Here is a 27548-nt window from a genome sequence, read left to right as displayed (position 1 = left end):
GCTTAAGATTTTTTTATCACCAGATAATCAATTAAATGACTAAAGATTTGATTACATCAATTTTAAATTGAAATAAGTGTCTTCAAATCTTAACGGAGTACGACGCTGACGAAAGAGTTTCACTTACAAAAAAGATAATAGATGTTTAAAATACCAATACAATATCCTCATTACTGTCAGTACAATTAAGTAATATGTAGGGTCTATAATTTAATGCGTCTACGTGCTTAGTGGGATTGTCCGCGGAGGAACCGGTCCACTTAAAATGATATTATTAACGTGGGCAAGACCAAACATCGTCCGCCCCGAGTTGTAGTGTCCGATGCGGTTTTACTAGAAACCCGATGAGCAATTCTGTTATTTTGAATTTGTAGAATTACTTTCTCTTAATGATTCAGGTTTTTTTGTAGGATTTTCCCTTGATATTTACAAACATTCGGGCCACGTGTTTTTTGTACTTATTGTAATAGTAATACTATTGTAGTTTGTCTTTGTTTACAAATTATGGATGGTGACGAAAACTTTCATTTGATGTCTTATAATATGACCCTTTCCTGGCATTATTGTACCTGATATATGTCGTATATATATCTTAGTATATTCCTAAAGTTAATTCCCAAAGCTTTGTCATACCACTGCCACTGGGCCTACACTAACAATCATTTAGAAAAGCTTTGAATGAGTTAAGCCAAATATCAACAAGAATTATATACATAGAAAATACTCTCTATTAATAGGTCGTCAAAACGAAATCGTCGAAAGATGAAAATGACAAGATAACTATTCACTAAGCTTACGTAAATAAGAAAGCTTAAATATATGCAAAGATTAATAACAACTAAGAATTTAAATTATCGTCTGAACAATTTAATTTTCAACTTTCTTATCTTAACTTTATTAATTAAATAATTTGGTGTATCGATTACGCATTTGATCGCCGGAGATAATTATTGAATAAAACTTCAATTGGTTAAAGTATTTTCACCTTGACTTCGTCCATGTTATATCACAGTGTTTTATAAAACTTTTTGTTGGTAGTATTTTTGTAGAATATCGAAAGTAGATTGATAAATGAGTGATTTAATTGTGAAGCCTATTCATTTATGGAAATTTCTCTTATTATATCGATGTTTGCCATTTGTTTATTTCAGAGTGATTCAGTCTAGTTCAGATTTAGCTAGAAAGCCTTTCCAAGAGGGGCAAGAGGGTCTTTCAATACAGGCACTCAGTGATAACGATAGCAAGTTCCATTTTACCGTTAAGTTTATGTTAAATCGATATAATACTTATTGTGACGTAATTCTATATCCAACGACGCTTGCTTTTAGTATAGCTATCTATAAAGTTTTTTTTTATAAATATAAACAATTATGTATTTGATACCTGACTATTAAAGTGTCTCGAAATAATTTAATTCTACTTCAAAAACTTTCGTGAAAACCTTTATCATTTACATTAATTAGCAGAAAATTTACTGCACCTTGCGACTGCTAAACATGTTTAAAGTAATTAGTTCACATTTATCATGCCCATAACGCGTTTCTAGGACAGGAAATTAAAGATATTGTTCGGCATTCCTCGAGGACATTAAAACGAAGTTTCTTTGTTAATTTGTCACTTTTTTATGCATTTGATAATTGTTTACCTTGTCCTTCTTCAACGTTGCATTTTAATTGCGTCCTAGAACCATTAATTGACGGAGTACCAAGAATTATGAGTCGACGGCACACCTTGAGCAAAGGAAGTTACATTCTCAGCTTGTGGTGTGTAGGCGGATGTAGACTCCTTGGTAAACATTTGAGACCACGGATGCGGTTGTAAAACAAGAAACGATGTCACCCTAACATCAAATCATGAACATGAATCGATATATCGCACATTCACAATCGATTTTAAGAGTTTTTTATGATTTATCAGTGGTGTTGAGAGTTGCAAGCCGACACTCCTGTACCTCGATTTTAGGCTGTGTGCCAAAAACGAGCTAACAACGACAAGTAAAAAATAGCCATGTCAAATGTTATGTAACTGATATTATACGTCTACGTCAACATATTTCTGATCAACTTTTAAATACCGTTCCCATGTAGACATGTATTTTTCCGAGAATAACTGAGGATCGTCAGTTTTGTTTTAAGATGGTTTACGTATAAACACTAGTGATAAAAGTGCTCTATATTGTGAGTTAAATAAATGTAGAACATTTAATTTTGTAATACTTGCATTTCACAATAACAAGATTTAACATGAGTAACAGGAAAAATATCAGGCCCTCATGTTGCCCATAGAGAATTGATGCGTATTAAAGCTTATCGGCAGTCAATGACCCCGTACGCAAAAGGTATGCCAAGGTGATAATTCTTCGGTTAATGACAAGGTGAATGTTAGTGATATACCAATACTTACTTGCACGTAAGCATATTAATAAGTTAAGTTTAAATGTATATTAAAATCACGGGTCGCTTTTTGAATAAACATATCCGCAAATTGATTCAATAAATCAGTTTCTAAATCCGTTTGGAATTATAATTCGGAATTAATATCTGATAGAACTGAACATGGGCAAATAGTGAATTATTAATTCGATTCATCTATGAACTCTGACAATTCGTATACAGAATAAATGAGCAGTTTTATGTAAATCACGGATTTTATAACCAGTTTAGAGCACGTCCTCACCACTTTCACGCCCGATTTCTAGCGTAACCAGTGCTGGCCCATGTTGCTTTTAATATATTTATGTTATACCACAACATCGATTCATTAGCTTTTCTCTAAAATTATTTATCTCGATATATTGCATTTAATTAATAAATTATCTTTTGAAAGTGACGTTCGACGTCTTTACTTTAGCATTTGCAGCAGATGCATAACGATATTTAACATCGCTTGTTTGTGAATTTCGTCAAGGAAAGCATCTTTGGCATGAGTGCGCTACTGACCTCCTTGCGGAAGACTTATTCCAGCCGTTGGTACGAGTGCGACCCGTCGGGCGACTTTTCCGTGTAGACGCATCTCAAGTTGGTCGGCCGCGACATTGACCCGCCATACATGATCGGCCAATGCACCGAGTGTCGCAGGCTCTTTGTTTATATCCTGTAAGGCCTCGAGCCTCGGTCGTTCATTGTCCTTATCCCGAGTGAGCCATTTATCTACAATAACAGCTGCACATAACCATATTCGACCGGGATTTGTAATAGCATTATGTAAAATTCAGAGAATGAATGACATTATATTTCAAGAAAAACTTTCGTCATTCAACAAATTGCTTAATTTTTTTTGCTTTTTTGTCTGAAGTTTTTATTGAACATTTCAGAGGACAGGTAATGATCGTAAAAATCATATAAAGAATTTGGTAAATTCTGTTTTCGATTTTTTGAGCTTTATGCAAGCTGAAGTAAGGTCCAAAAATAATTCTATTGAATCAGATGAGCGTGTGGAGCGTGATGTCGTAAGTCGTTAATGACATTCCACAGGTTGCGCTGCCGGGGTGCGTCAGAGCATTCGTCACGGACCACCAGCTCTCCGCGTAAATAGCGAACGATCAAAATGCAGTTAAGGCAGACACAGCACCACACCAATTTCCTGAAATATGGGTTTCATGGTGACGTAAAGTCGGACGCCCGCGCTTTCAGCGGCGCCTGCGCTGGACCCATTTTAGGACATGACTAACGGAAATTCGACTCCTCTCTCTCTGGCCCGCTCCCTCCCGTGGGAAGCGGCGTGCGTTCGTCTCGCTCGCACGAAAAGCTTCAAGAAATCTTTTAATAGTGTCCACGGCCGCGATCTACTTTCAACTAGCGGCGGGAAATGTGCAGAACTGAGTATAATATTTGAAAATGCGCGCGGATTTTGAAAATTACCTGCATGTTGTATAATCATCTGAATATTTATTTTGATATAATATGATATCTTCCCTATTTTTATTTGTTTATACTAAAAAAACAAAAATAGTCTAGAGTAAGTCTACTCCTGATAATCTGTTTGCTCTAAAAATAGATAAATTTAATCTGATAAATTAATCAGCGTCCACAATTAATGGACCAGGCGCAATCAGATGTAGTACGTTAGTGCTGAGCTGGTGTAACAGTAGCTGCTTCTAAATTATAGATAAAATATGTATTTTTGTAAATACACAAACATGAGTCACGAACGAGATAAGGTTTTCCTGACCAAGTATTTTAATAGCGGTTTAGGTTTGTGTACTGAATAAAGTTTACGTTTACCTACCCCACGTTACGTGTGTCAACATTGTGCGAGGTGTGTAAAACTGACCTTTTTCTGTTGTTTCTCCCAAGCCGGGTCTAGCAGACCCTCGCGCTCCCATTCCTCCTCCTGCTCCATGTACCCATCCGGGTACAACCCCGCGTCATAGTTATTTGACATCACCCCGTTGTCCATCATCATGGTCACCGCACTGACCGTCGATTTCGATGTTCGTTCGAGCCTATGACCGCGAACTCGCGTGTGTTAGTTCGTACCGCGCACTGCAACAAGCAGCCGGCCGCGCGCCCGCTGCAAGAAGACTGGCGCACAAGCGCTCCCCGCGGCGGCGTGAAGAACTTTCCAATCACGTTTCGTTACACTGACGCACTTGTCAAACTTATGCGCAGCGGAAAGCGAAACGCTTCGGAATATAATACCACAAATATATTGGTGGCGCGCGGTGGAATAAACTTTGCCTAACCTACTTTATTTTTACCCGACTTCTCATTTGTAGCGGAGGGTTACGTATTTAGCGGTTCTGGAAATAGTAGAACTAGTTAGATGGCGTTATAATGCGTGGGCAAGCATGTTATTATTTAGTGCTAATCTTCACCCGTGACTTTGTCTACTAATATCTTTTGGCAAGGCTTTTTAGAATTTAATTTTGCTAAAACTGAGTTCTATGATCACCACTGCAAATCTCACACGACTATTATAAACGACTGTAACATTGTAGGATTGTCAGGCAAAGGTCTCCAATCCCTTTTTCGTATATCCCAGTCAATGGCTAACAGGGTATTGGTATAACGCTCCTCATTAGCAAAGACGAGGGCGTTGAGGTGTCCAATGGAGGTACAAATTGCCTTTCTAGTAATTTAATATAATTAAACCGGTGCCAGAAGTATATGAGCAAGAAACGTCAATCACGATTTTGCTATCATATTCTTTGAGACGTGAAATGCTTGTGAAACAAATTAGTATCATCGAAATTTTAGTAACGATGTTACCCTTTGACCATTTGAGGGGTAGAAAGCATACCACAAAACAATTTCTATCGTGTCTAGCTAGGTCCTTATCCGAGTTTTGGCAAAAATAATAAAACACCAAATAAAATACACAAAAAAATTTATTCACCACATAAAATTTTCATTGGATAATAATCTTGCTTTGCTCGTGCAAAATAACAGTTATAATTATAATTTTATATTCTCTGAAGATCCCACATATTAACATACTTATAGCAACATTCACGATCACAGGAAGGTTAAAATTTTGGAATAGAAAACTTATTGAACCATCGAAGAACTTGACACGTCAATATTTGGTGTTCCTACAAATTAAACCTAAGGATATATACATGAGTATTATATATGTAAAACTCATAAGATATTGGGCTTTCATGCATTACATAATACATATTAACATCCACTGAATATTATATATCGGCGTTCTACCAATAGAAGCTTTGAGCAAAGTTACAACTAAATGTTATAAAATTATTGACAATAGAAGACTTTATTATCATGTATAATTTTCATAAGTATAAAAATTTTACCGACAATTCAACTTTTATTCTCGTCATTCGCCAGAACGTTAGAATTGTTTGAATTTAGGCTACATATTTATATATTAACACCTATTTATTAGATGATTCATCAAGATTCAGAAGACCCATTTCATATATTTTTTAATTTAGACGACGAGTGCGCACATGATTCGAACTTGGCACTAAGGCTGGGATGACGCTAACACTTATAAACATATTAAGACATCTAGTGGCTAAAGGAAACAAAAAATCAAAAACAGTTTCTCATTCTTACAGCGCACCTAAACTATTCAGAAATAGATAAATATACAGACGTGAAGCTAAAACTTGTGCGAAACGCTAAAAAGAGCAAATGTTTATGATCTAAATGGAACACATTTGGGTTATAATAAGACAACTTTATTCCGAACCGATTCGTTCTTAGTATCATAAATATTCGTTTCAGGAATGCGTTCCTGAAATAAATAGAACAATTTTAATGTGCTAAATAAAGTACACAGACAGTACAGTAGACAAATCAGAGAAATGGGTCTTAAAGATTATAAAGTAGGATAAAATATAACATTCTCTTGGTTCAAAACAAACATAAAGTACACTTATCTAAGTGAGATTGAGTCGAAGATACCTAAACAGTTCTAGTTACAATAAAGTATATCTATGCAGTCCGTATGTGTCATAAGGTTTAACTTATCCTAAGCACAGACTGCACAAACCAGTGTTTTTTTCGCAATTAGAGCTTTGCGCGTATGTGACGAGCTGACAACGTCCACAAACAAAATATTTTACGTAAAAGATAGTTACTGGATGCGTCATTTACATTTGGTCGTTGGCCAAAATTAGCTATCAATTGCAATTTACTACATGATAACACGGTACACGACCGCATCGGGTAATCCTTAAAAATGTTGACTTCCCATTTTTTATCAGTGGCCTTTGTAAAAACAATATTTGATTGTTTTGGTACACTGCTGCACTGAGAGCAATAGTTTGAAACTTCCTGGTTATTCGACAAAAGGATATGTGGGTCACAAAAATACGCTAACAATATCTTGGTACCCTTATTGTCGGCTCCCCTATTATATCTAGTTTTCGTTCACCCTAAGGGTCCCATGATCCGTCAAAAACAGAAACTACAGCTAGGTTTGCATTTGTAATGAAATTGCCTGAAAGCGAACGGCCTTATGTAAAAGATACATTTAGAGGACTTTGTCAATTTTTTGTACGCTCATTTGATAAATATAGTCAATATTGATAAGTTTAAATGAGGTAGAGAAAGTGTATAAAAATATATGACAAAAATGAGAAATCAATATCCGCATGAGCAACGTCTGCAAAAATGACCGTTTATAGAGAGTTTAATACATATTTTACTGTAATTGATTGGATGTTATTAAGCTGTTTTCGTTTTATTTTTATGTAACCATGCATTTAATTTAAATACATAAATAATTTAAATGCTGTCAAGTAAAAGTTATAACGGTTACCACCTATTTGATCTAAGATGTTTCGATTTGAAATGCCGTATTATTTCAGAATTAATAAACAAGACATCAAATGAAATCAAACAACAGATAAGTCTCTAGGTTGACAATATAGAAGTTTGTTTGAAAACGATCCATAGTGAAGATAATTTAGTAATAATAATATAATTAAATTACACCAATTAATAGACATTCGGATTTCTATAAAGCATTTTAAAATATATTTGATGATTTATGGGTACAAAAAGAACTTTGTGTAGTGTATTCAGTGTTAGACTTCCACTCACTTCAGGTCAACTGAGAAGTTCTCCAGTCTTGTACCCAAATATTATTTCTATTGGATATCTATCGTTTCCAACAATCGTGTTCAGCTTAGATATCCAGTTAAGAGTTTAAGTTTTAACAGAATCAGAAATAAAAATAAAATGGAGTTGCTACACCTATTTTCACAGTGAACGACGTTAAAGAACTCTAAAATAAATAATTTTGTCAGACATCAATGTGCTCGTTTACATAAAGCACTGCGCTAGTGACAAATTAAAGCTCCGGTTGTGAATTAAAATTGTGCGAAAATAAATTTGTCACCAATTTTAATAGGTATTAAGACATTCATAAAATGTATTACCCGCTTACAAATCCTAACGTATATAGGTTTACATTAATCAAATTAGACATTCACCATATATTTATTTATACGATATGCTTAAATATATGATCACCGAAAAATTGGTGACAATTTTGTGAAATATTTGCTTATCTCATAAATACAACAACAGTATACATATAGGTAGGTATAACATTCCATACAATTCAGAAGGCAAGAGCAGTATCTATATTATATTATTTTGAAGAATTCTCGACATCGAGACAGACACATATATTTATATAGGTATTGAATACTCTACTGATAACTTTGCTAAATTAATTATTAGGGTTCGAAGGGCTTGTACATGGGACAGGTATTTGTGATACAATAGTTACATTAGTAATACATATTTTAATATATTAAAATCTTTAAAGAACAGTTTTTTGTTATCAGTCGTTTAAAAGAAGAATCCCGTCTTTCTTTACTGGGTTACAACAGGTTATCTCTTAATATACATTTATTTCAAATCTGATCAGTTATACGATTTAACTACACACAGTATATTATTAAGTAATATCTACTGAATCACTTCTGTGTTTGAACATAGAAGGAAAAATAAATAGACTATGTGCTATGAGTACTTGTATAACATGGATATAAACAATATTGTGTAAAAATTTATTCGCCAGACGTTATACGATTCGTTTTATACGCAATTTTGGTACCAAAAATAGACATGATTATGTTGAACACATCTAGCTAGATGTCAAAAATATAGGTATCAATGAACAACAACAAGGAGTAGGTATCCGAGAAGTGTACAAATATTTCTCGCACCTCTACAATACTCGAGTACATCTATAACAATAATACTTTTAGAAGGCGTCAACATACCACATTATAAGAAGGACCCAGCCCAGTCACTCTTCGTAATCTATCTAATACACTGATATTTCTCACAGCTCCAAGTTTTATATACCATAGTCGAAACTTTCGAATTCCGAAAACCTCGAGTCCTGCTTCTGCAGCCGCTGCTGACAAGCCTCGATGTAGCTGTCCTGAATCCTGTACATGCCCGAGTTGGCCTGGTACATCAGGGTCTCCAGGATGCGCTCGTTCTTGATAGCCTTCGACGGGAGCACCACTTTGATCAATTCCTGCGGGGAGATCCTGTACAGCTTCAGGTCTCTAGCTAGCCTTTCCATAGTGCATTTAAATTCATTTTTGGCATCAGTCTTATTAGCGGACTTGGCTTTGATTTTATTCCGGGCCCAGCTGAGCATTGCCTCGAACTTCCTCACTTCGGGAACCTCGAGATTGCGGCACATGATCATTTGTACCATAGACTCGGACAGGTTGAGGAACTCCGGTGTTTGGAATAGAGCGTAGGCTCGCTGTTCAATGAAGGCCAGGATCATATTTACCAATTCCGAAGCTGACGTATATCGCCAGTAGTAATTCTCTAATGATATGAGCATCGTGCATACCACTTCTATTCTAAGGAACTGCTTAGCGTGATGGAAACACGCTTGCAGTAGTTCAGGCAAGTCGTAATGCTCCGCAGCACAAATGAGGCCGGGTATGGAGGCACATGTGAGCGGACAGCTGCCTGTGTGCAAGTAGTCCAAGAGAATGCGAAATGTCTCGGGATCGAATTCGATTATTGAAAACTGAAAAAAAAAGAAAACATTTTAAATCACACAAACAGCCAATACTTTATGTATCTTCATTGCTATATTGAAGGAGGAAATCTATAAATAACACGATTGTTCTATTTACCTCAGTCTGTGCTAATTTTGCACGATCAACTTTTTGTGCGTCTGCGCATACAGATAACCTGGGTACTGCAAGAGCTGCGTTTTTGTCCTTATCTTTATCCTTTCCCTCTTTATCTGAAACGAAATATCACGTTTATAGTAATCCACATTACTTGTTTTTAAATTTAAATAGAATATTACGCGCCTTACACATAAAGAAACAAGGGGCCACGCTCAGTTGCAGATAAAAATGTTGCCCTATCGTTTACACTAGGGGCTTTTTCGGGATATTCTTACAGAAATTTTAAAAATTCATCCTATAAATGGTCAATATTATTTGATTCTTACAAAATTAGAATTGATGAAATCTTAAAGAATATGATTGAGCCCTCCTGGCTCTAAGGTAGATTGTGAACTTGTACGCAAATGAACAGATATCTACTTACTTGAGCAGTCCTGTGAACTTGCCCATTTCTTTTTGTCTTCAGCGTTGAGTTGTGAATGTTGTTTACGAATGGATCGTCCCCAACCAGCTGTAATTGTGCCCAGTCGAGAAAAGGCTCGTTTTACCATTGGCGAACTGGGAACGCTTTTTGGTCTGAAATTAACCAAATAACTTCATTTGAATATTCTTTTAGTATATTGGATTAAATATTAAACAAATATTTAATTAATATTATATTTCATAAAAACATTGTATATCATATACGTGCCTTGGTGATTCAATATCGGGTACTTGTAAAAAGTTACTGCTCTTCTGTCTGGCTGGAGTTGGAGATAGCAGTGTGGGAGCAGGACGAGCCAATAATTCTGCGACCGGAACCTGCGGTGACCCGAACCCGGTCTGGATGCCGTATAACATCTCTTGGAATACCCTGAAAATTTATAGATGAAAATGTATTATCGTGGATATAGATTAACGTATTCATAGCAAGTGTGACATTGGCTTAAGATTAAAAAAAATCTTTTTGTTTTTAGTAGGGTCATGGTATTAAAGTAAATGTTCCTAATATCGCTTTAACGTTAAATAAACTTGGTCTGTCATGTCTTACACTTATGTTTTGACAACAGTATTGAGATCCGCTATGCCTACTAGGAAATGGATTATTTTATCTTGTTACTCTTAAAATAAGCAGTGGCCCAAACCTTCTTCTGTGATACCGAGATGTAAAAATATTATCTGCACTCACCTGCTTCTTACTCCGAGAATAGCTCTCACACCAATAAACTTGGTCTTCTGTTTTGACTGTCCTACCAGGAACACCACATCAAAAAGCTGGGCATTCTGCGCCATATTCAGTTCACTATTCAGGAACACTCTGGTGAAGTCCTTAGCGAGCTGATCGTAGTCTTCAAACTGGTCCCGCACTGAGTCAAGGAGGGGCGATGATGGTCGCATATGACCGATGGGACGCCACGAACCTGAAAAGTGTACAAGAAAATGGTTGAACTTTATGAAATGGAACAATAAAAATGGGAATCTTAGTTCAAGTTCTGGTCAGGATATCAAACGAACTATATGATATAGCAGGGTGTTTAACATTGAAAGTATTCAAAAGTCATCTCATAGATCTAGTTAACCATATTTTATAAATTGAAAAATAAAAATTGACCTCTCCGGTAAGGTTTTGGTATTTGGCCCGTTTCAGCGTGGTTCTGCAGGTTAGCCACAATATCTTCGAGCATTTGACTACGAGTTCTTTCTTGCATTCTGGCGAATTTCGGTGCGGAATAAGAAGCTCTTTCTCCATTGACTATTTTAGTCAGTAACCACTCCCTGAAAAGCGAAAAATTCTCGATGAGTTTTAATGGTATTGAAACTCGCTTGTATTTTTCTAGTTAGTTTTCTATTGATGCAGTTCAATAGTCTGGTATGGATAGTCAAAATTGTGATCAAAATGGTTCAATTTTGACTATTATACAAAAGCGTGTGAGCATATTTTATACCTGAACATGGGGCCTTTGTCAAATACACTTTGCTCCCACAAGTAAGGCTTGTATGCACCAACTTCATCCCGAGTGACAACCGAAACTTCGTATCTTGTAGGTCGACGTTTGATTTTTGCTGAGACTCGAACTGGAAATAGAAAATAATATGATTAATATTTTACATGTACAAAAACGATATTCTATGAGAATAGAAAATAATGGTTATTGTTTCCAATAAGTATGTCAAGAACTTTATTATCATACGCACCTAAGATAAATGTGTGCAGGAAGTGACTCTTGATACAGGCTGGCGAGAAGGCCGTATTATCGGCTTCCAGGAACACGACGCATACTATATCGTTCCCTATATGGCGTTTTCTTTGTAACTTCTGAGGGTCATGTCTCTCGTATGGCAATAGAGTTGACACGTGGAACATAATCTCTATTCCTCTCCAATTTGTGTATACGGAATACAGGCCAGTTAAGTCGTGTACCGTATCCAAACCGCCCTTATATTTGTCGAAACCTATAAAAGAGTTTACTCAAGTTTACATTTACGCAAGAAAAATGGACTCAGAGTATTATTTGCAAATTTCTGATAAGGAAGGATATTTTAAAAGGTAGTCATAGTAATGCTCACCTTTAAGTCTGACTTTCTCTCCCATAACTTGTAAGAACTCTTCGAACATCGGTGAATTCTCGTTATTGTCCAGGATCTCCTCCTCTGTGTACTGGTTCTCCTTCACGTATATGACACCAACTTTCAACTCCGATTTTATAAATACCTGAAATACCATACCAGTTTTTATTTTCCTGAAGTTATTTTCTTAATCTAAATGTGTCTACATAAAATTAAAAATCTTAACAAAGTGATGTATAATGCGGAATTGTCAACAAAAATACAATCTAGCTTAATTGGTATTGTCGTTTTCGAATAAAACGTAACTTAGATACAACTATAGACAGAATTAAGCCGCTAGAACAGTTACCCAATATCAAGCTTCTAATAAGCTCTGTCAAGCAGAGAAGTACACATTTTCTCCGAAATCACCCTCGAATTAGGTATAAAGCAATTTATTCTTGTACAGGCTCGTTGATCAGTAAGCCGGTACTATTCCATTGCTAAGGGCTTCGGAGACATCGCTCATTATCTTTCTCATTTCAGCCTCCATACAATGGTCCCTGATGAACCGCTGTAATAAAACTAATGCCTGTTCGTTGATCAACTAGCTTTATTCTTAGAAACTTGTATTGGCATTATATAGGCATTCGTTGGTGTTCAATACAAAAAAAAGGTGGGGCATTACCACCTAATATAAAATATTTTTTCTCAAGTTATACCTATAAATATGCCTGATTTTTTTAAACCAAACAAACATTTTTAGATTTTTCTTTTTTCTCAATTACGCCACAACTGAAACCGACCAATTTCGATAAAAGACATTAAGATGCCGTAATCCGGATTAATATAAATACTTTTTGGGTATCGAATCTAGTTCCTCTTGGGACACCTCTAATCTATTTCAATACGATCGAGGGGATACAAAGTTCGAGAAGGTAAAACTATATTATTTTTGTCGTGTATTCCGTTAAAAGGCTTTCTCGTACATTTGCCGAATTCGAATAGTTTCACGAAATATAATATTGGCATTACTTAAAGTCGATCTCATTTATACTGGGACATGTTACCTATTTGGAAAAGTCGATTCGTGAACAATATGTAGTTGGTTTTTGGTTGCTGTTTTGTCTATTCGTTAGTTTTTCTTTGCAGAAAAGATATTATTAAAATGTGGATTTAAATACATTAACACGCTGACGTTTTACTTGAAAACCAAAATGGACTTATGTCAGTACAGCGAAAGGGTTTTAGTTCCTTCAGGAACTTTATCAAGGAATAGTACCAGCCACATAACGCAGGTAAGTATTTGTGATATTCTTTTGTAACTCTTGAAAGGTTGGGGAATTTAGGTTTAATAAACTGTCGTTTAATGTGGGTAGGACAGGGCACCCCTATGAGCCTTTGCTAAGCCTTTACTCAACAAAACATTTCAGCGATTAATCTTTCAGTGCTTTTGTGCTGTTTACCAAGTTTTTAAATAGAAAGCTAGGTCGCAATAGTTACATAATCAAGGCTTATTGTGTGAAAACATTTACATAACTACTCATAGAAAACAAACTCTTTGAGTCTTGCTTAGTGAGATTAATTGAATATACTAGGCATCTTATAAAACTTGTATTACTGTTAGCGGTTTATAGTGTCTAATTAAAATTTTAGGGGATTCAATAGATCTTTATTCTATTTGATTGATAAGACCCCAATGCAAAATGTGAACGACACGAAAATCCACTTAATTTTGCACGAAATCGCGCCTCAAGTGGGCTAGAATAAATAAACAGCAGGGATAATTTGATGGTGATCTTGGATTGTTCATTTTCTAACGATGATAATATTATAAATAGTATCAAATTTTATAAAAACGGAGATTCATTTATGATTTTAGAATTATGAATATTTATGAATAATACGCTTACAGCAGGAAGACAGTAAAAACATTTTTGAGTCAAACGTAAGTGTTCTTATAGTTATGCACTTGTACTATTTAAGAGGTGCTTTGGCATGTTCAGGACCCACATCAGTCTCAAACTTCCGCTACGGTTGCAAATGAGAAATACTAGAAATGTACGTACGGTGACAAAAAAAATCACATCTGTATTTCCACTGCACCTTTTCTTGTCAAAACAAAATAGTATACGTGTAAAGGACGATAGTAAAAGTTTCCGGGAAATCCCGGTAACAATAAACTATAAAGATTAAAACTGTAATTTCCTAATTTCAACCACAGTTTTTCCAAACTTGTGTAAAGTAAGCAATCCTATTTGTTATCATACTTTTACATAAACCTGAATGTAAGCAAATTGAACATAACAATAAAGTAAGAGGGAACACGCCGAAGTATTTACCGATTGTGAAGACATTTGTAAAAGAAATGGTTTATGACGTCGTTAACTTTTAAACAGAAATAAATGATAAGGTTTTTAGACGCCAAAAGTTCCTTAATGCGAGGGTGGCAGGTATTGAGGGAAAATACTTAAAAAGTTCACGAGAGTATCGTTTGAGGCAGATATTAAAATAAATGTTATGGAGAATCATAATCCGACAAGGCAGAAAAATATCCATCAAACTTAATAGAACGAGCCTCGTCCGACAGAGTATCTAGTAAATTCGAAATAGTGAACTATTTTTCGGAAAGCCATTCACGTCACATTGCGTTACGTCCGTTTTCGGTCACTAAACATTATCATTCAGGGCAAAAAGACTCTTTTATTTCTTTTATTTATACATTTCAATCAAGAGGAGTGAATGGAAGAACAGAGGATTGAAACGCCGGGCATTGTGTTCGATCCGTTCCTTCGTTACCTCTAATGGAATATGTTAGATGTTGGAACGGTCCTTACTTAAATTCAGAGTTTAGTATACAATTATTCACAAAAATTACGCCACTTGACAGTTGATTTTGACTCTCAGGGCAACGTAAATTGTATAATAACAATATACTACCAAATGTTTTCGATAACGCCATCTAGACTCAAACTCAGTTAAGTTTTTATTATTGGCACATTAGACAGCTGATAAACATATGTTTACTCGTATAAATTTTAAAATAAATATATATTTTAAAATAAATATTAGAGATAAAAAACCTCTAATATTTATTTTAAAATTTACATTAAGATAGCGACGGAATAAATTATCATTCCCATCACAGAAACATTTGTCCTAGGGGGAATAGAGACCTCGGCCTCTGGTATAGCAGTCAGGGCCTCTAACCATTACGGAAACATGCCAGTCTAAAGAATGCAACACAGTTCCTAAAATCTAACTTAACTCTAAACTTACCCTACAAGTGTTTTTCTGAATGTAAATTCCAATTAGAAAGATTATGAGAAATAATTCTTCTCATCATATTTTTCTTTACCATAACGTAAAAACGATAGAAATCCATTAAAATATTTTGAACAGCCACTCGTATTCCGATAAGAGTAGCTCTGTAATTTAGACTAATCTAATTAATTAATTAGCTTGATTACACTCTGTTCGAACGCCCTGCGTTGCTAAGGGAAATTAATGGAGACCAATTGTCATTCAACGGAATGCTACGCTCCACTGTATACAACAAGCAATTGTAATAAAAGTCGCAGGATTTGGCTTTATTTCTTAGAATAGGAAAGGTTTAAAAGTGATTTACAATCCACTATAATATTTGACTACCTGCGTACAGGGAACCCAACATTTACAGTAAATTCGAAATTCAAAGGACGGAGGCGGCCCGTACTCTACAAAGTTCCGACTTTTAAGTGAACCTTCAAGTACCTAATGAAAATTGGCAGTTCAGTGGATCGAACAAGCCCGCCCGTAACAAACGGTACACTCAGAATTGAATCTTTGGCTCCAGAATTTAATGTTCCTTTTGATTTATTCTTATGAAGCGGCTAACCGTGAAGAAACTGACGTTTGAAGCACACGTTTATTCGAAGATGGACGTTTATTGTATCGCTTTATAATGGTATTGAACACTTTGCATTTGAAGAGTACCTGTTTTAGGAAGTGGAATAGTATCGAATACATAATAGATAGTTTCTAATTGTAGTGCTAATAAAACCGATTAATTAAAAATATGAAAATGAAAATAATTCATACGGGGAAAAAAGTTTACCTGCACTTATTCAGAAATCACTTTCATGATTAATATATTCTTTGGTGTCTCTCTCTATCCTCTCATTTACTACTATCTAGTAGATAACTACATAAAATTAATTAATTTTGCAAAATCATTTACCAAGCATCTACGCTTAAAATATTTAAGCGTCTAAAGATACGGCAATCGTTTGAAGTATATTAAATGCTTCGCTGTCTAGATCCACTTTCGAGTAATTAGCTTCCACCCGTTATCAAAGTAACTTGCGTTTCAAATTCAAAGTTATAATATTGCCGCGTAACATTTTAATGTCCCATCGTGCAGGATTCCATGTGAGCACGAAGTTTGTGAGTCTCGGGGAGAAGTAGTTCCGACTAACTTGTCATTACTCCATTACCGTGATTAGTCGCGGGCTACGGAGACAGGCGCGTCCCCCCTGGGCCGCCCTGGGCGTAGACTGTAGAGCGAGAGTGCGCCGATACAAGGCCCCTACGTTTCTCGCGACTAACGGGCCTCATCAATGTTTCACGGCAGTAAGCGGCGGCATCGTTTATTCGTAATTGGGAACTGAAAAAACAATCGCAGCGACGGGGGAAAGGTTTTACTGCTAATTTACTTGCGATCCTGTTCGCCTCGGGCCGAATGCTAAATGAGATAAGACTGGGTTGGGCCGTGATTTTCGTGTTTGTTTTGCTTTCTACAGTGAGCTCGTCTTTGCCTGGATATAGGGAAATTGATGCTGCTCAAACAACATGTTTTCAGCTTGTTTATACCACCGTGGTTCAGTTATCGGTTTGGATAACTATGATTTCGAGTATAATTTGTTTTAGTATATTACATAATAGCTGTTGCCCGCGACTTCGTCCGCGTGGTTAGAAGATATAAGTTAGGAATTTTTGAACGGGAGCCCTCGAAGATGAATAATTTTCCCTGTTTTTTCTATTGTATCTGCGCTCCTATTTGTCGCAGCGTGATGGTATATAGCCTAAAACCTTCCTCAACGAATGGACTATTTTTACTACTGGTTGAAATTGAAAAAATCTTTTTTCAACACAAAAATAATTTTTCAATTTAACGAGTAGTTCCAGAGATTAGCGCGTTCGAACAAACAAACAAACTCTTCAGCTTTATATATTACGGACCGCTACGTGTGGCGGCGGCGAAGACTGCCTTTGCTACTGGTACCTACAGCGAGAACCAACTTACTCGCCAAAGCACCCATAACCAGAGCCATCTGTATCATAAACGATCTACATAGCAGCATTGATGTTTTTACATGTTGTTTTGGTGAATTCGCAAAGGAATTATTATTTATTTTATGTTACAAACACAATAGTATATAATTTTAACTTTAGTGGATTACCATGATTGTAAATAATCTAGTTTTTAAATACTTAGTTTTTAGTTCTTAGCTGTCGTATTAGGATAAGAGATCCTGTAAAGATAGTTTAAGGTGTTTTTTAAATAAATAAATATATAAATAAATAAATAAATAAATAAATAATAAATAATTAGTATAGAGTCTAGGTATAAATTAGTTGAGATTTTGTCAGTTTGGTACATAAGTATATGAATTCATATATGTATATGTGATGCAATATAGTGGTTTCTTAGGTTTACGCGAATGTTAGACATTTAAATGATAATTACATTATGGCTATTGTTAAAAGAACTCGTCGCATTTTGTTTTAATATCCTTTATTTAATGGAGACCAAAATAATAATATATCTAATAAAGGAGACTTTAAAAGCAATACAATAAAATAATATTTGTATTTTGGAAAAGAAAATAATATAACGCACATTAATGTCCGCAAGAAAAACCAAGAAAGAATTACAATAAAAATAAGCCGCAGTTTGCCTTATGCTGATTGTCTTCGAATTTTTAAACGGGACATTTTTATTTGCTGACCCGAGAAAATTGAGGCTTTATTTCAGGCAGTTTTTTATTGAATCTTTAATTTTCTTTGTGGCATCGTTACTTCAATACGAAATTATGTATCACTCTGCTTGCGAATTCAATCTTGGTATGTAATATTGGGTAGAACTGTTCTAAGCAGTTGGAGTTACTCTTGAACTATAAAGCGATCCAGCTCAAATTAGTTTGAGCTGTGTTAAATTCACAGCGCGCCAATAGATATTCTCTACACCAAATAAGACGTGTTGTAGGTAAGATCCTTGTATGGGACAAATATTTGTGCGATTCTTAAATATTTGTACCATTTAGATTTATTTGGCCAGTGAAAATTTTGTAAAAAAAAAAACTTTGATGCTAAGGAACTTAATCCTTATATCTCGGGGGTTCCACAAACACAAAAACATAAATACATCGGACGGTGGTCCTACACGGGGATCGAAACCGCGACATGCCCCGCTCAGTGAGTTTGGCGACGTGACCTCAACGAATCGTGCATCAGTGCAGCCTTTATAAAAGAGTCAATGTAATCTTCGAACAAAACGACCACTCTAACTAAACACTTGCTGCTGCCGTTCGTAACACTCTTACGTTTACCCCGTCAACCGATACAGCAGAAAAAGTGAAACCCATGAGAAAAGACCTTGGGTCATAGGAACACTGTCACACAACATTGACACACTCAAGCAGAGCCATATGTAAAAGCTAGTACTCTATTTCTTTGTTACCTGGTCAAGTTTGAGCAGTTCCTCAGGCGTGTCCGGCAACTGTCCCAGCATGAGCGGCGGGTTGATGTTGACCTCCTTGCCGAGCGAGCGCACCACCTCCTCGCGGTTGTACCGGTCCGCGAACACGCATGATGCCGGGATCAACCCGTGCACTGTGTAGCTTATTGCCCGGACTAGGATCCTGGAACAAAAACAGATGTCAGGAGGCCTACCGACACGACTTAAAGTAATATTAATCTAGTTGCAGCACACTAGATGGCATAGAATGGCGTCCCCCTTACATGACTGCATGATAGGTATTTGCAATAACATTACTTTAACAGGTGGTAGAACCTCTTGCGTTGGTGAAAAACGTGTAATATAATTATTGGTCATATTTTGAACACGGTTTTCAGCTTCAATATGAATAGCTTTCTTAAGGCAGACAAAGGTATTTAAAAAAAAGGAAAGGTATCACGTCGCATAGGTAATAATAGATACATAACTAACTGTGATAGTTGCTAAATAACTATTGTTAAATAAACTTGATATTTAACTAAAATTATGATAATTTGTGGCATCGGTATTGGTGATTAGCTGAAGGAGTCGCGCCTCTGCACAGTGTGCCAAGAATTTGACAATAATCTATAGATCACGATCTTATTGGCAAGATATATAACTAAGACATTCTATTGAACGCCCAGACGATTCCTAATACCGGGGTGATAAAGGTATGTTGTGATGTACATACATATATTTTAAAGCATACGCAAAACTCAAACCTATCCCAATATCAAATAACAAGACTCGTAATTATTAATCGACAAAAAATAGAACTTTTCAAGCTACTATTTAGTTTAACCCATAAAACCTATAGCGGTAAATAAATGCGTTATTTTATTCTACCTTTATCCATTTTTTTTGGCACTACTAAAGGTGTTGACAGATCGAGTTACAAATCACAACTCATTTTCATTGAGATACGCTACACCTCCTAAATCAAACTCTACCATCCTCTGTGTTGATTATTTTTAGGACTACAAAGAAAACAAACTTTTCAAGACCGCTTTAGAAAATTAAAAAGGAAGTACCTAGGTATTTCATACACATTGATCACATAGCAGAAAATCGTACATAAAAGTACTCTTTCCTGCAGTCTCCCTTTCCAGGCGAAACTTTTTATTTCATTAATAAAAATATTCTTTAAATATGAACTGACTCTGAATAAGCATATTATATAACAGGACACAAACACAGCTGATTATCCGCAGTCCAAAAATACAGACTAAGTAAAGTCTACACGCTCCTTAACTAGTTCAATAGCATTAAGGTGTAAGTGTCGATTCAGGGAAATGGGTCACCGTTCTTGAGCGTCGGTTAATATTTGCCAACTATTGCAATTCTACAAGGCATACCCTTTTAGGTTAGCCATATTTGAACAAGGCTTATTACGATACATTATTTGGAATGCAGAATTAACTGAAAGATTATAAAAATACGTTTCCCATTTGGTGGGAAATGTGCTTGTTGACTATGTTGGTATGAGATTTTTCCATGCATTATAATTATTTTAGATAAGAGAACTACCATACAATTTATTGGTTACCTTATTCAGATATAATTTCATTAATAAATTAAAATAACGATATCTTCTAAAACGTCCATGATATCATATCATTTTATATGACATATTTGCAATAGTTAGCAGAAATGGTGGGTTTTAAGAGAATTGGCAGAACATAGTTACTACTGTCATAAAAGATACGTTGGCGTGCAATCACATGCAACGATCCCCCAAGTCATACAAATACAATTAGTACCGACTATCAACGTATTTTGGTCATGTGAAAACACTAAAATAAACATGTTCTATTCTAGGAGATTTATAGCCCAAGTAATTTCCTGAACAGAATTAGCAACCGAGTACTAAGCTCGGATTATCAGTCTATAACCTAAACTACAGTCATTAGAACAACGCATAAACGTTTTATGTTAAAGGGTTTTAGAATCGTCGACCAATTAAAACCTGGTTTGATTAAAACGTTTCAGTAACATTCCCGTTAAAGTGGGATTACTTTAACGACGAATCGTAAATTGAGATATGTTTTTAGTTTTTTTTTCTATTTAATGTAAGAAACAATCTTGAATATAGGTACAGATAGGTAACATTTGTGATACCTAAGTAATATAAGATTTACAAATTCAAAAAACATACAGCTTACCATATAAAATGTTAAAATACTTAAAAAAGGATATTATAGAAAGTTTCACTTTTCGCTCTTGAAACAACATTATAATTCTAGAAAAAAAAACACAAATAAAACTATTCACGATCTCTGGTAAGCAAATTGGGTAGTCATTTATTTTTATTTCCGTTATTTATAGACTGTTTAAAACTGGCTCATAATCAATTTCGACGAGTAACGCCATTGAAATTAGTATCACATTGCGATGGTATTAGCACATGAATTATAAAAATCACGTCTTCCACTTTGGCATCAATACATAATTCAGTAGACCAGTACGTCAGAGTATTAGGGTACGATTTGCTAATTTTATTGATGTCTGTATGAATGTATGTATGAATGTCTATATCCTTAAAATAAGTTAAATTAATTATATTTCTTAAATGATAAGTCCTCTCCACTCACATTTATAATTTTTATCTTTGCTGTGCCCAACAGGGTCCACGATTGTTACCTATCAAAAAATGTTTACCACCTAAGCCTACATTGTGGAATGCAATAAAGAATTGAATTGAATTGAATTGAATGTTGCAGTTATTAAAAAGTGATGTCGCTATGAATAGGGTATTGCGAACTCTTTATCAGCCTAACCCTTTCTCAACAATTATTAGTTTTGGGTTCTAGTTTTAGCAGACGCAGCTAAGTACGAGTGTTTTACAAGGATCAACTTACTATCTGTCCCCCTCAACCCAGTTTCCTGGACAACACGATACCCCTCATTAAGACTGGATTAACAAAATGTTTGAAAAAGAAAATTTTGGTGATTATTCTCCAAGTGTATATTATTATCATGCATGCTATCCTCAAATCAATTATGTAGTAATAGTTTATCGACGACCACTCAAATTACGTATGAACTAGGGTATTATGAATGAATGACTAATAAAAGTATCATTCATTTGACTTAATGGTTCTATGCCCTGAGGTAAAAAACGGTAATTGGTTAAAGTTGCTAATAGCTTTCAAGTAATTGATGTTATAATTTTATGCGCATACTGTCAATCAGAATGTTTTTGTATTTAACCATATTAACTAGCTTTATTTATTCACTCAAGTTTGAAAAAAATCTTTTTATTAAACATAATACAACTAGTTTTTGATACATTAAAGTCTCAAAGGTTTCCTGAATTGATGAAAATCCCTTCACTATTGATACGGGCAGATTCTGATAGCGTTTACATAATTGTGATGATTCTGACGTCATTACATAATTAGTAATTACCAGGTCGTATATTCGACAATGGCTCTCCAGGGAAAATAAGGCGCGACCTGTTCGCAACCAGGGACCACACTACACGACATATCCAGAACAATTACCTTTAATCATAAAATTAATTAACAATTCTAAATTTGGGTCACCTACTTTTTAATAACTTTAGAGTATAGGCTCATTTTCTTCATACACCAAATTTATGTTAAACTGTTTTAAAAATCGAAATTTCATTCGTTTAGAGATGAAACTTCAGATGGACAAAGAAAACTTTATAAACAAAGTATTTCCGGTTTCCATAGAATTCAGTCTTAGAATCGCATATTAAAAATGAACTCAACCAATAATTAAATCTTGTCTAAATAAAAGCTTATTTGCGAATGCGATGAGCTCGTATTTGTGTTCTGCTAAACCAGTCTAAAAATTTGAACATCCAACGTTTTTAATTAAATTCTCTCCTTGTCTCGCCGTTTCACTTTTCCTATGACAGAGAATAATGAAAACGCTGGAATTTACGGTGAACATTCGAGGAATCTCCCTTGGAGTAATTCCTATGTAAAAAGGAGACATAACTGCGGCGTGTCTTGATTTTATATGATGAACTGTTTTGTTTTTTGTAGTCTGGGCTTAATGTATTTTTAATTTGAATTGACCCGTCATTATTTCGCCTTGACAACCTCTTAAATAAAGATATAAGAAAAATGTGTTTTAGCTACGTTACAAGGCTTCAGCTTACGAATCAGAAATTTGATAAGGTACTAATATTGCAAATTAAATGCAGTGATAAAAGTCAGATTTTTCTATCGTTAACAACGCAGTATGTATATTTAGTCAAAAAGACAGCTAAAAGTAAACTCGAAAAAGACGGAAAAATATTTCATATTTTCAACGTCCATTTTGCGGTGTCCCAAAATGAAATCTTCTCGATTGCCTGCAGTATTCCAGTTTCAGTTGATTAGAAAAGACATTTTGCCGTGAAATGAAGTTATTTTGGCATTTCATAATCCTTTGAATCGTAAACAATATGTCGTAGGTACATGTTAGTCAAATTTTCCTGTTAAATAGATATAGTTTGCTTTTAAGAAACTTTCTGGGTGATCTGTAGGGTATTTTAATGACAAATACTTTTGTAAACATCATAAATCACGAAGACTAATGCTTCGTTTTTATGGTTTTATTTGAAGGGACAATAAATTTCAAATAAAGCTCCCACGTCTGTTAGCAATTGTTATTAAGATCAACTGAGCTATTATTAAAGGCAATGAGGATCTTTATATAGATCTTGTACATATCTTGACAGCTGACGGAAGAAAATCAAAGCGCGCCGAGGAAAAAAATTGTCGTGGGTGTGAAAACAATTAGTAAGATCTATTAATTTGGCTTAAGTATTAAAATATATTTTTGTAATGCGCTGTTTTGTTAATTTAATCTAGTAACTAGATCATTTTATCACGATAGCAGGAATACAAGTATTATAATGTAAAGAAAAATAGTTTTATTTCTTAGGTAAGTTCGTTTTTCAGAGTTTAAGGAAATTAATTGGCAATGAATGATATACAGAATGAATACACAATTAAAATGTTTATTTTTTTCTAATCGGCTCGATAACTTAAATTTTATTGAAATGGGAAACAAATCAAAATATTCATTTCAAAATTGCGAGAGTTTATTGAAATCGTCTGAAGAGCTTACATCTGTGACATCACATTACTTATTCATAGTCTCTAACGCGAACACTCACGGAGGGGTTTATAAGCCACATTAATATAAAACTAGCACCCTCTACATTCTATATTTGCGAAAATATTCAAGTTACTAAAGTATGCACTCAACTTCCATCGACTTTCAACAAATGACGAACAGCGAAGTTTGAAGTATACGTATCATTTAAGATCACAATTTATACGTGTTTAAAGAAAATACGTAGGTACAAGCAGTATAATACTATGATACTACGATAAAATCACAACCTCTCCACATTTTCGTAGTCCAGCAAAAAAGGGTTATGATTGAACATCCCAAAACAAACCCTTACCCGGGACATCGTGTAAATAATTTATAAGGTCAATGTAAAGTCAAAGAATATTAGCTTGTAATATACCATCAAAAGTCAATCGTACCTATAATCTTGTAGAGCAATTGGCCTTTGTAGCTAGTGACCACGCGACGGTTAACGATACCGGGTCACGCAATAGTCTCGTTCAAGAAATATTGCCAATCTGGATGACGGGTTCATAAAGGGTAACAGCGATAAATTATTAAAAAATATGCAGATATTTGTACAAATATTTTCGATAAAGGATGCTTCATAGAAGAGCGGGTTTGAAGTGATGACATGTGTAACATACGGTGCAATAGTTGTCATATACTCATGTTATTTATACAATAGTATAAATGGGATAGAACTTTCGTCCTCCTTAATTAAGAGTACGCTTTGGTCGGTATATACCAGTATCATACAGACAGCTCTAAAAATGTACAGTACCGAGATAAAGATATATTTATTTTGCAAAATAAATATATCTTGCAAAATAAATATATCTTTATCTTTATCTTAACCGGACGCATAGCAAACACAAAAAGAGTTTGTCGCAAAATGAAAATTTCACGGAATGTCATTCGTAGAATTTTACGTACATACGTATGTCATCGCGCAAAATTTTTGGTTGTACGTGTAATAATTTTTGCTTGTAATAAAAATGCCAAGTTTACGGTGGCAGGGCTTTGAGAACGAGGGTGATGTGTCGTGATCAAATTGAATTTCATTTCTTAGAGTATGGCATCAAAGGTATTTGAAATCTGAGAATTCCGGTGGAAACGAAGCGACGTAGGCATGCGAAAATCTTGTCGAAGTTAAATTGAATAAAAGTATGAAACAATCATACAAGTATTAGGTACCGTTCCATAAAAACGAACAGACTCCGAAAAATGCGAAGTGTGTTTAAATTTTAAGAAGTCAAGAAACTCAAGTTATAAATTAACACTTTACATAAGTGTGGAAGCTAATTAAGTTGAAAGGAGCTAAAATTCTCCCAGAAAATCCATTAATAAAACCATCAATGGATGGTCAGAAATTCCAAAGATATTTTATTTCTAAAAATTATGGCACCGGTCTCATATTTCTGAGACAGGAATGTGATTACATAGAGGTATCTTGTTTAAAACCCTGAAATACTTGGTTATGAAAATGTTCCGCCGACATTTTTAAGCACTACCAGTACAGACAACTTTTTGATACAAATTTCATTTTCATTAAATAGCTTAAGGTATAATTAAAATTCGGTAGAATTGTAATAACACCTTTAATTTGTGTTCGGGTGGGGCCACATCCGCATCGCCCCTTTACAACTGCGCTCACTGCCATTAAAGGCTGTCTGTGACATTTATTGCTTTTTGAGACTTACGAACGACTTGCCCCTAGGTCGGATTGTCTTAGTTATAAGAGAAATAAAATCCTAATGAGAATTACGTTACTTAATTAAACAACTGCGAAGGCAAGGAGCGGTTTAAATTTCAAGTCTCAATGTTGATGTAATGTGTATTTAGCACTACATTATAAGCAGGATTGCTGTAGAGTGTTTAACACCTTGCTGCTACATTATGCTAATTAAACTCTTGGTTTACGAGAGGGCCATGAAGGTAAACCCCAGTGAGGTCATTGCCGTTACTGCCCAGTTAATTATGGCCCCTACAAACACTATATAAAAGCGCCATCCGATTTACAATACCTTGCCATTTTTAATTAAAATGCACCCCGGCGGCAGATAGCGATCCCATTTAAATTAAGAATAAATTCGCGAAAGTTTATTTACTGGAAAAATTTATATAAACAATTTTGTGTTTCCATTCTTATACTTATCAACATCCAATTATTTTTTATTTTCTTTGCTTTGTTTTAATAATCCAGAATAGTTCCATTTGTGATATGAAACAAATTAATAATCTTGTATTTCGATAGCGTACCAATATCAGTAATTAAGGCTGTAGTATGACGCCGACGAATATGGTTGTCACGATCGGAATTTCATATTTTGCTAACCACTCGTCGGCTGACTGTATAGTGAAATATCCGTTTGATATAATTATATTTAATGAAATGCTCCAAATTGCTGTTTCCGTGCGAGATTATTAGATTTAGTGGTTCCACATTCCACGTGCCGATAAATACTGATCCCGTTGATACTACATTTTGATATAGATTTTAGTCCACCTTAATATTCATGATAGAATGTTCACTATGTTGTCAATATCGATAGTGAATCAATAGTTCATTCAATCTCAGTATTTATATTGGATTCGAAGCGGAAAAGCGGATAGAGTTGAATAGAATATTTACTTTCATGTTGACGGAATAAACTTACACAATAATATTCAGTGAAATGTGTGGAAGTAAGTCGTTGATCTGGAGATCAAACAATGACTTTTGGGCACAATAAATCACTTTTCCTTAACAGACAAAATAAAAGAGTTATTAAATTAGTGGATGACGTACCTGAACTGGTCCCTTCCATTAAGCGTCTCCTGCTTAATGGACAGTATAACAGGGCCCAGGTCCTCATCGTTTGTGAAGTAGTTCCAGTGTTCTGTTCCGTAGAAGTACTTCTCGTAAGTCTCCTGTTCCACGGAGGTGAGTTCGAAGCCACCTGACCTCTCCCATTGTTCCTCGATGGCTGTTTTTTTCTTCGGCGTACTGCCGCCATTGTCGCTACTGTCTTCAGCTGCTTCGTCAAGGGATCCTGATCTTCTGTGGCGATCTGTTACAAGAAAATATTTGTTTTTAGTCTTCATTCTCAAGTTTTTTTTTAATGGGTACGTATTATATAAAAGTTTATGAAGAAATTCGTTAAAACGTTATCACTATAAAGCGCTTTAAAGGCTTAAATCCGTAGTTTTGACCATACACGTGAAGCGATACCCGCAACATCCGTATATTACGAAACATTCAGGGTGACGTAAACCGGTGAAACCAGACTCAGGCGGATCAGAATCATTAGTAAGGATCGACAGATAGGAAATCCCAGTGTCGTTCCAATGCCGATTCAATAGCGTGCCGCTGGCCTTGCCGGCGACTTAATAAAAATGTTCATATTTTCATTGCACGGATGATCCTGCCCTTCGAAGATTAATGATATCGTTGTCAAGCTTCGATATGACGGTTTGATCACGTAAACGCGGTAATAACTCATTTCAATATTAATCATTATTTAATATCCAAACTTTATTAAGAACTATCAATTATTATCAATTTAATGGACTGAAATCGAATTGCGT

The 27548-nt window shown here is 35.1% G+C and overlaps 2 protein-coding genes across 4 annotated transcripts in view; both read right to left on the bottom strand.

The window, feature by feature from the left end:
* Nucleotides 1–4513, bottom strand: part of LOC113495698 (alpha-actinin, sarcomeric) — a 27565-nt gene extending 23052 nt beyond the window's left edge. For 2 of the 3 annotated variants that reach the window (XM_026874584.1, XM_026874583.1), the window contains exon 1: nt 4273–4513. In XM_026874584.1, the coding sequence (XP_026730385.1) occupies nt 4273–4404 (132 nt within the window). In that variant the 5' untranslated portion in view covers nt 4405–4513. The remainder of the gene's footprint in view (nt 1–4272) is intronic. The other variant, XM_026874582.1, reaches the window with a different exon arrangement.
* Nucleotides 4437–27548, bottom strand: LOC113495699. Its single transcript, XM_026874586.1, has 11 exons — nt 26770–27548; nt 18843–19023; nt 12143–12287; nt 11771–12028; nt 11521–11650; nt 11187–11350; nt 10764–10995; nt 10287–10448; nt 10020–10171; nt 9596–9708; nt 4437–9486 (listed from the first exon to the last, which is right to left on the bottom strand). The coding sequence occupies exons 1-11, from the start codon at nt 27063–27065 to the stop codon at nt 8788–8790; spliced, it is 2532 nt and encodes an 843-aa protein (XP_026730387.1). The 5' UTR covers nt 27066–27548; the 3' UTR covers nt 4437–8787.

Source organism: Trichoplusia ni, chromosome 7 (genome assembly GCF_003590095.1).
Source record: "Trichoplusia ni isolate ovarian cell line Hi5 chromosome 7, tn1, whole genome shotgun sequence".
Classification (NCBI taxonomy): Eukaryota; Metazoa; Arthropoda; class Insecta; order Lepidoptera; family Noctuidae; genus Trichoplusia; species Trichoplusia ni.
This window is presented reverse-complemented; position numbering and strand designations above follow the sequence as displayed.

Coding starts and splice junctions, on each gene's coding strand:
- LOC113495699 (XM_026874586.1), bottom strand. CDS start 27,065: ATGAAGACTAAAAACAAATATTTTCTTGTAACAGATCGCCACAGAAGA. Junction 12,288..18,842: donor AACTGCTCAAACTTGACCAG/GTAACAAAGAAA, acceptor ATGGTATTTCAG/GTATTTATAAAATCGGAGTT. Junction 10,996..11,186: donor ACCAAAACCTTACCGGAGAG/GTCAATTTTTAT, acceptor TACACTTTTCAG/GTTCGTGGCGTCCCATCGGT.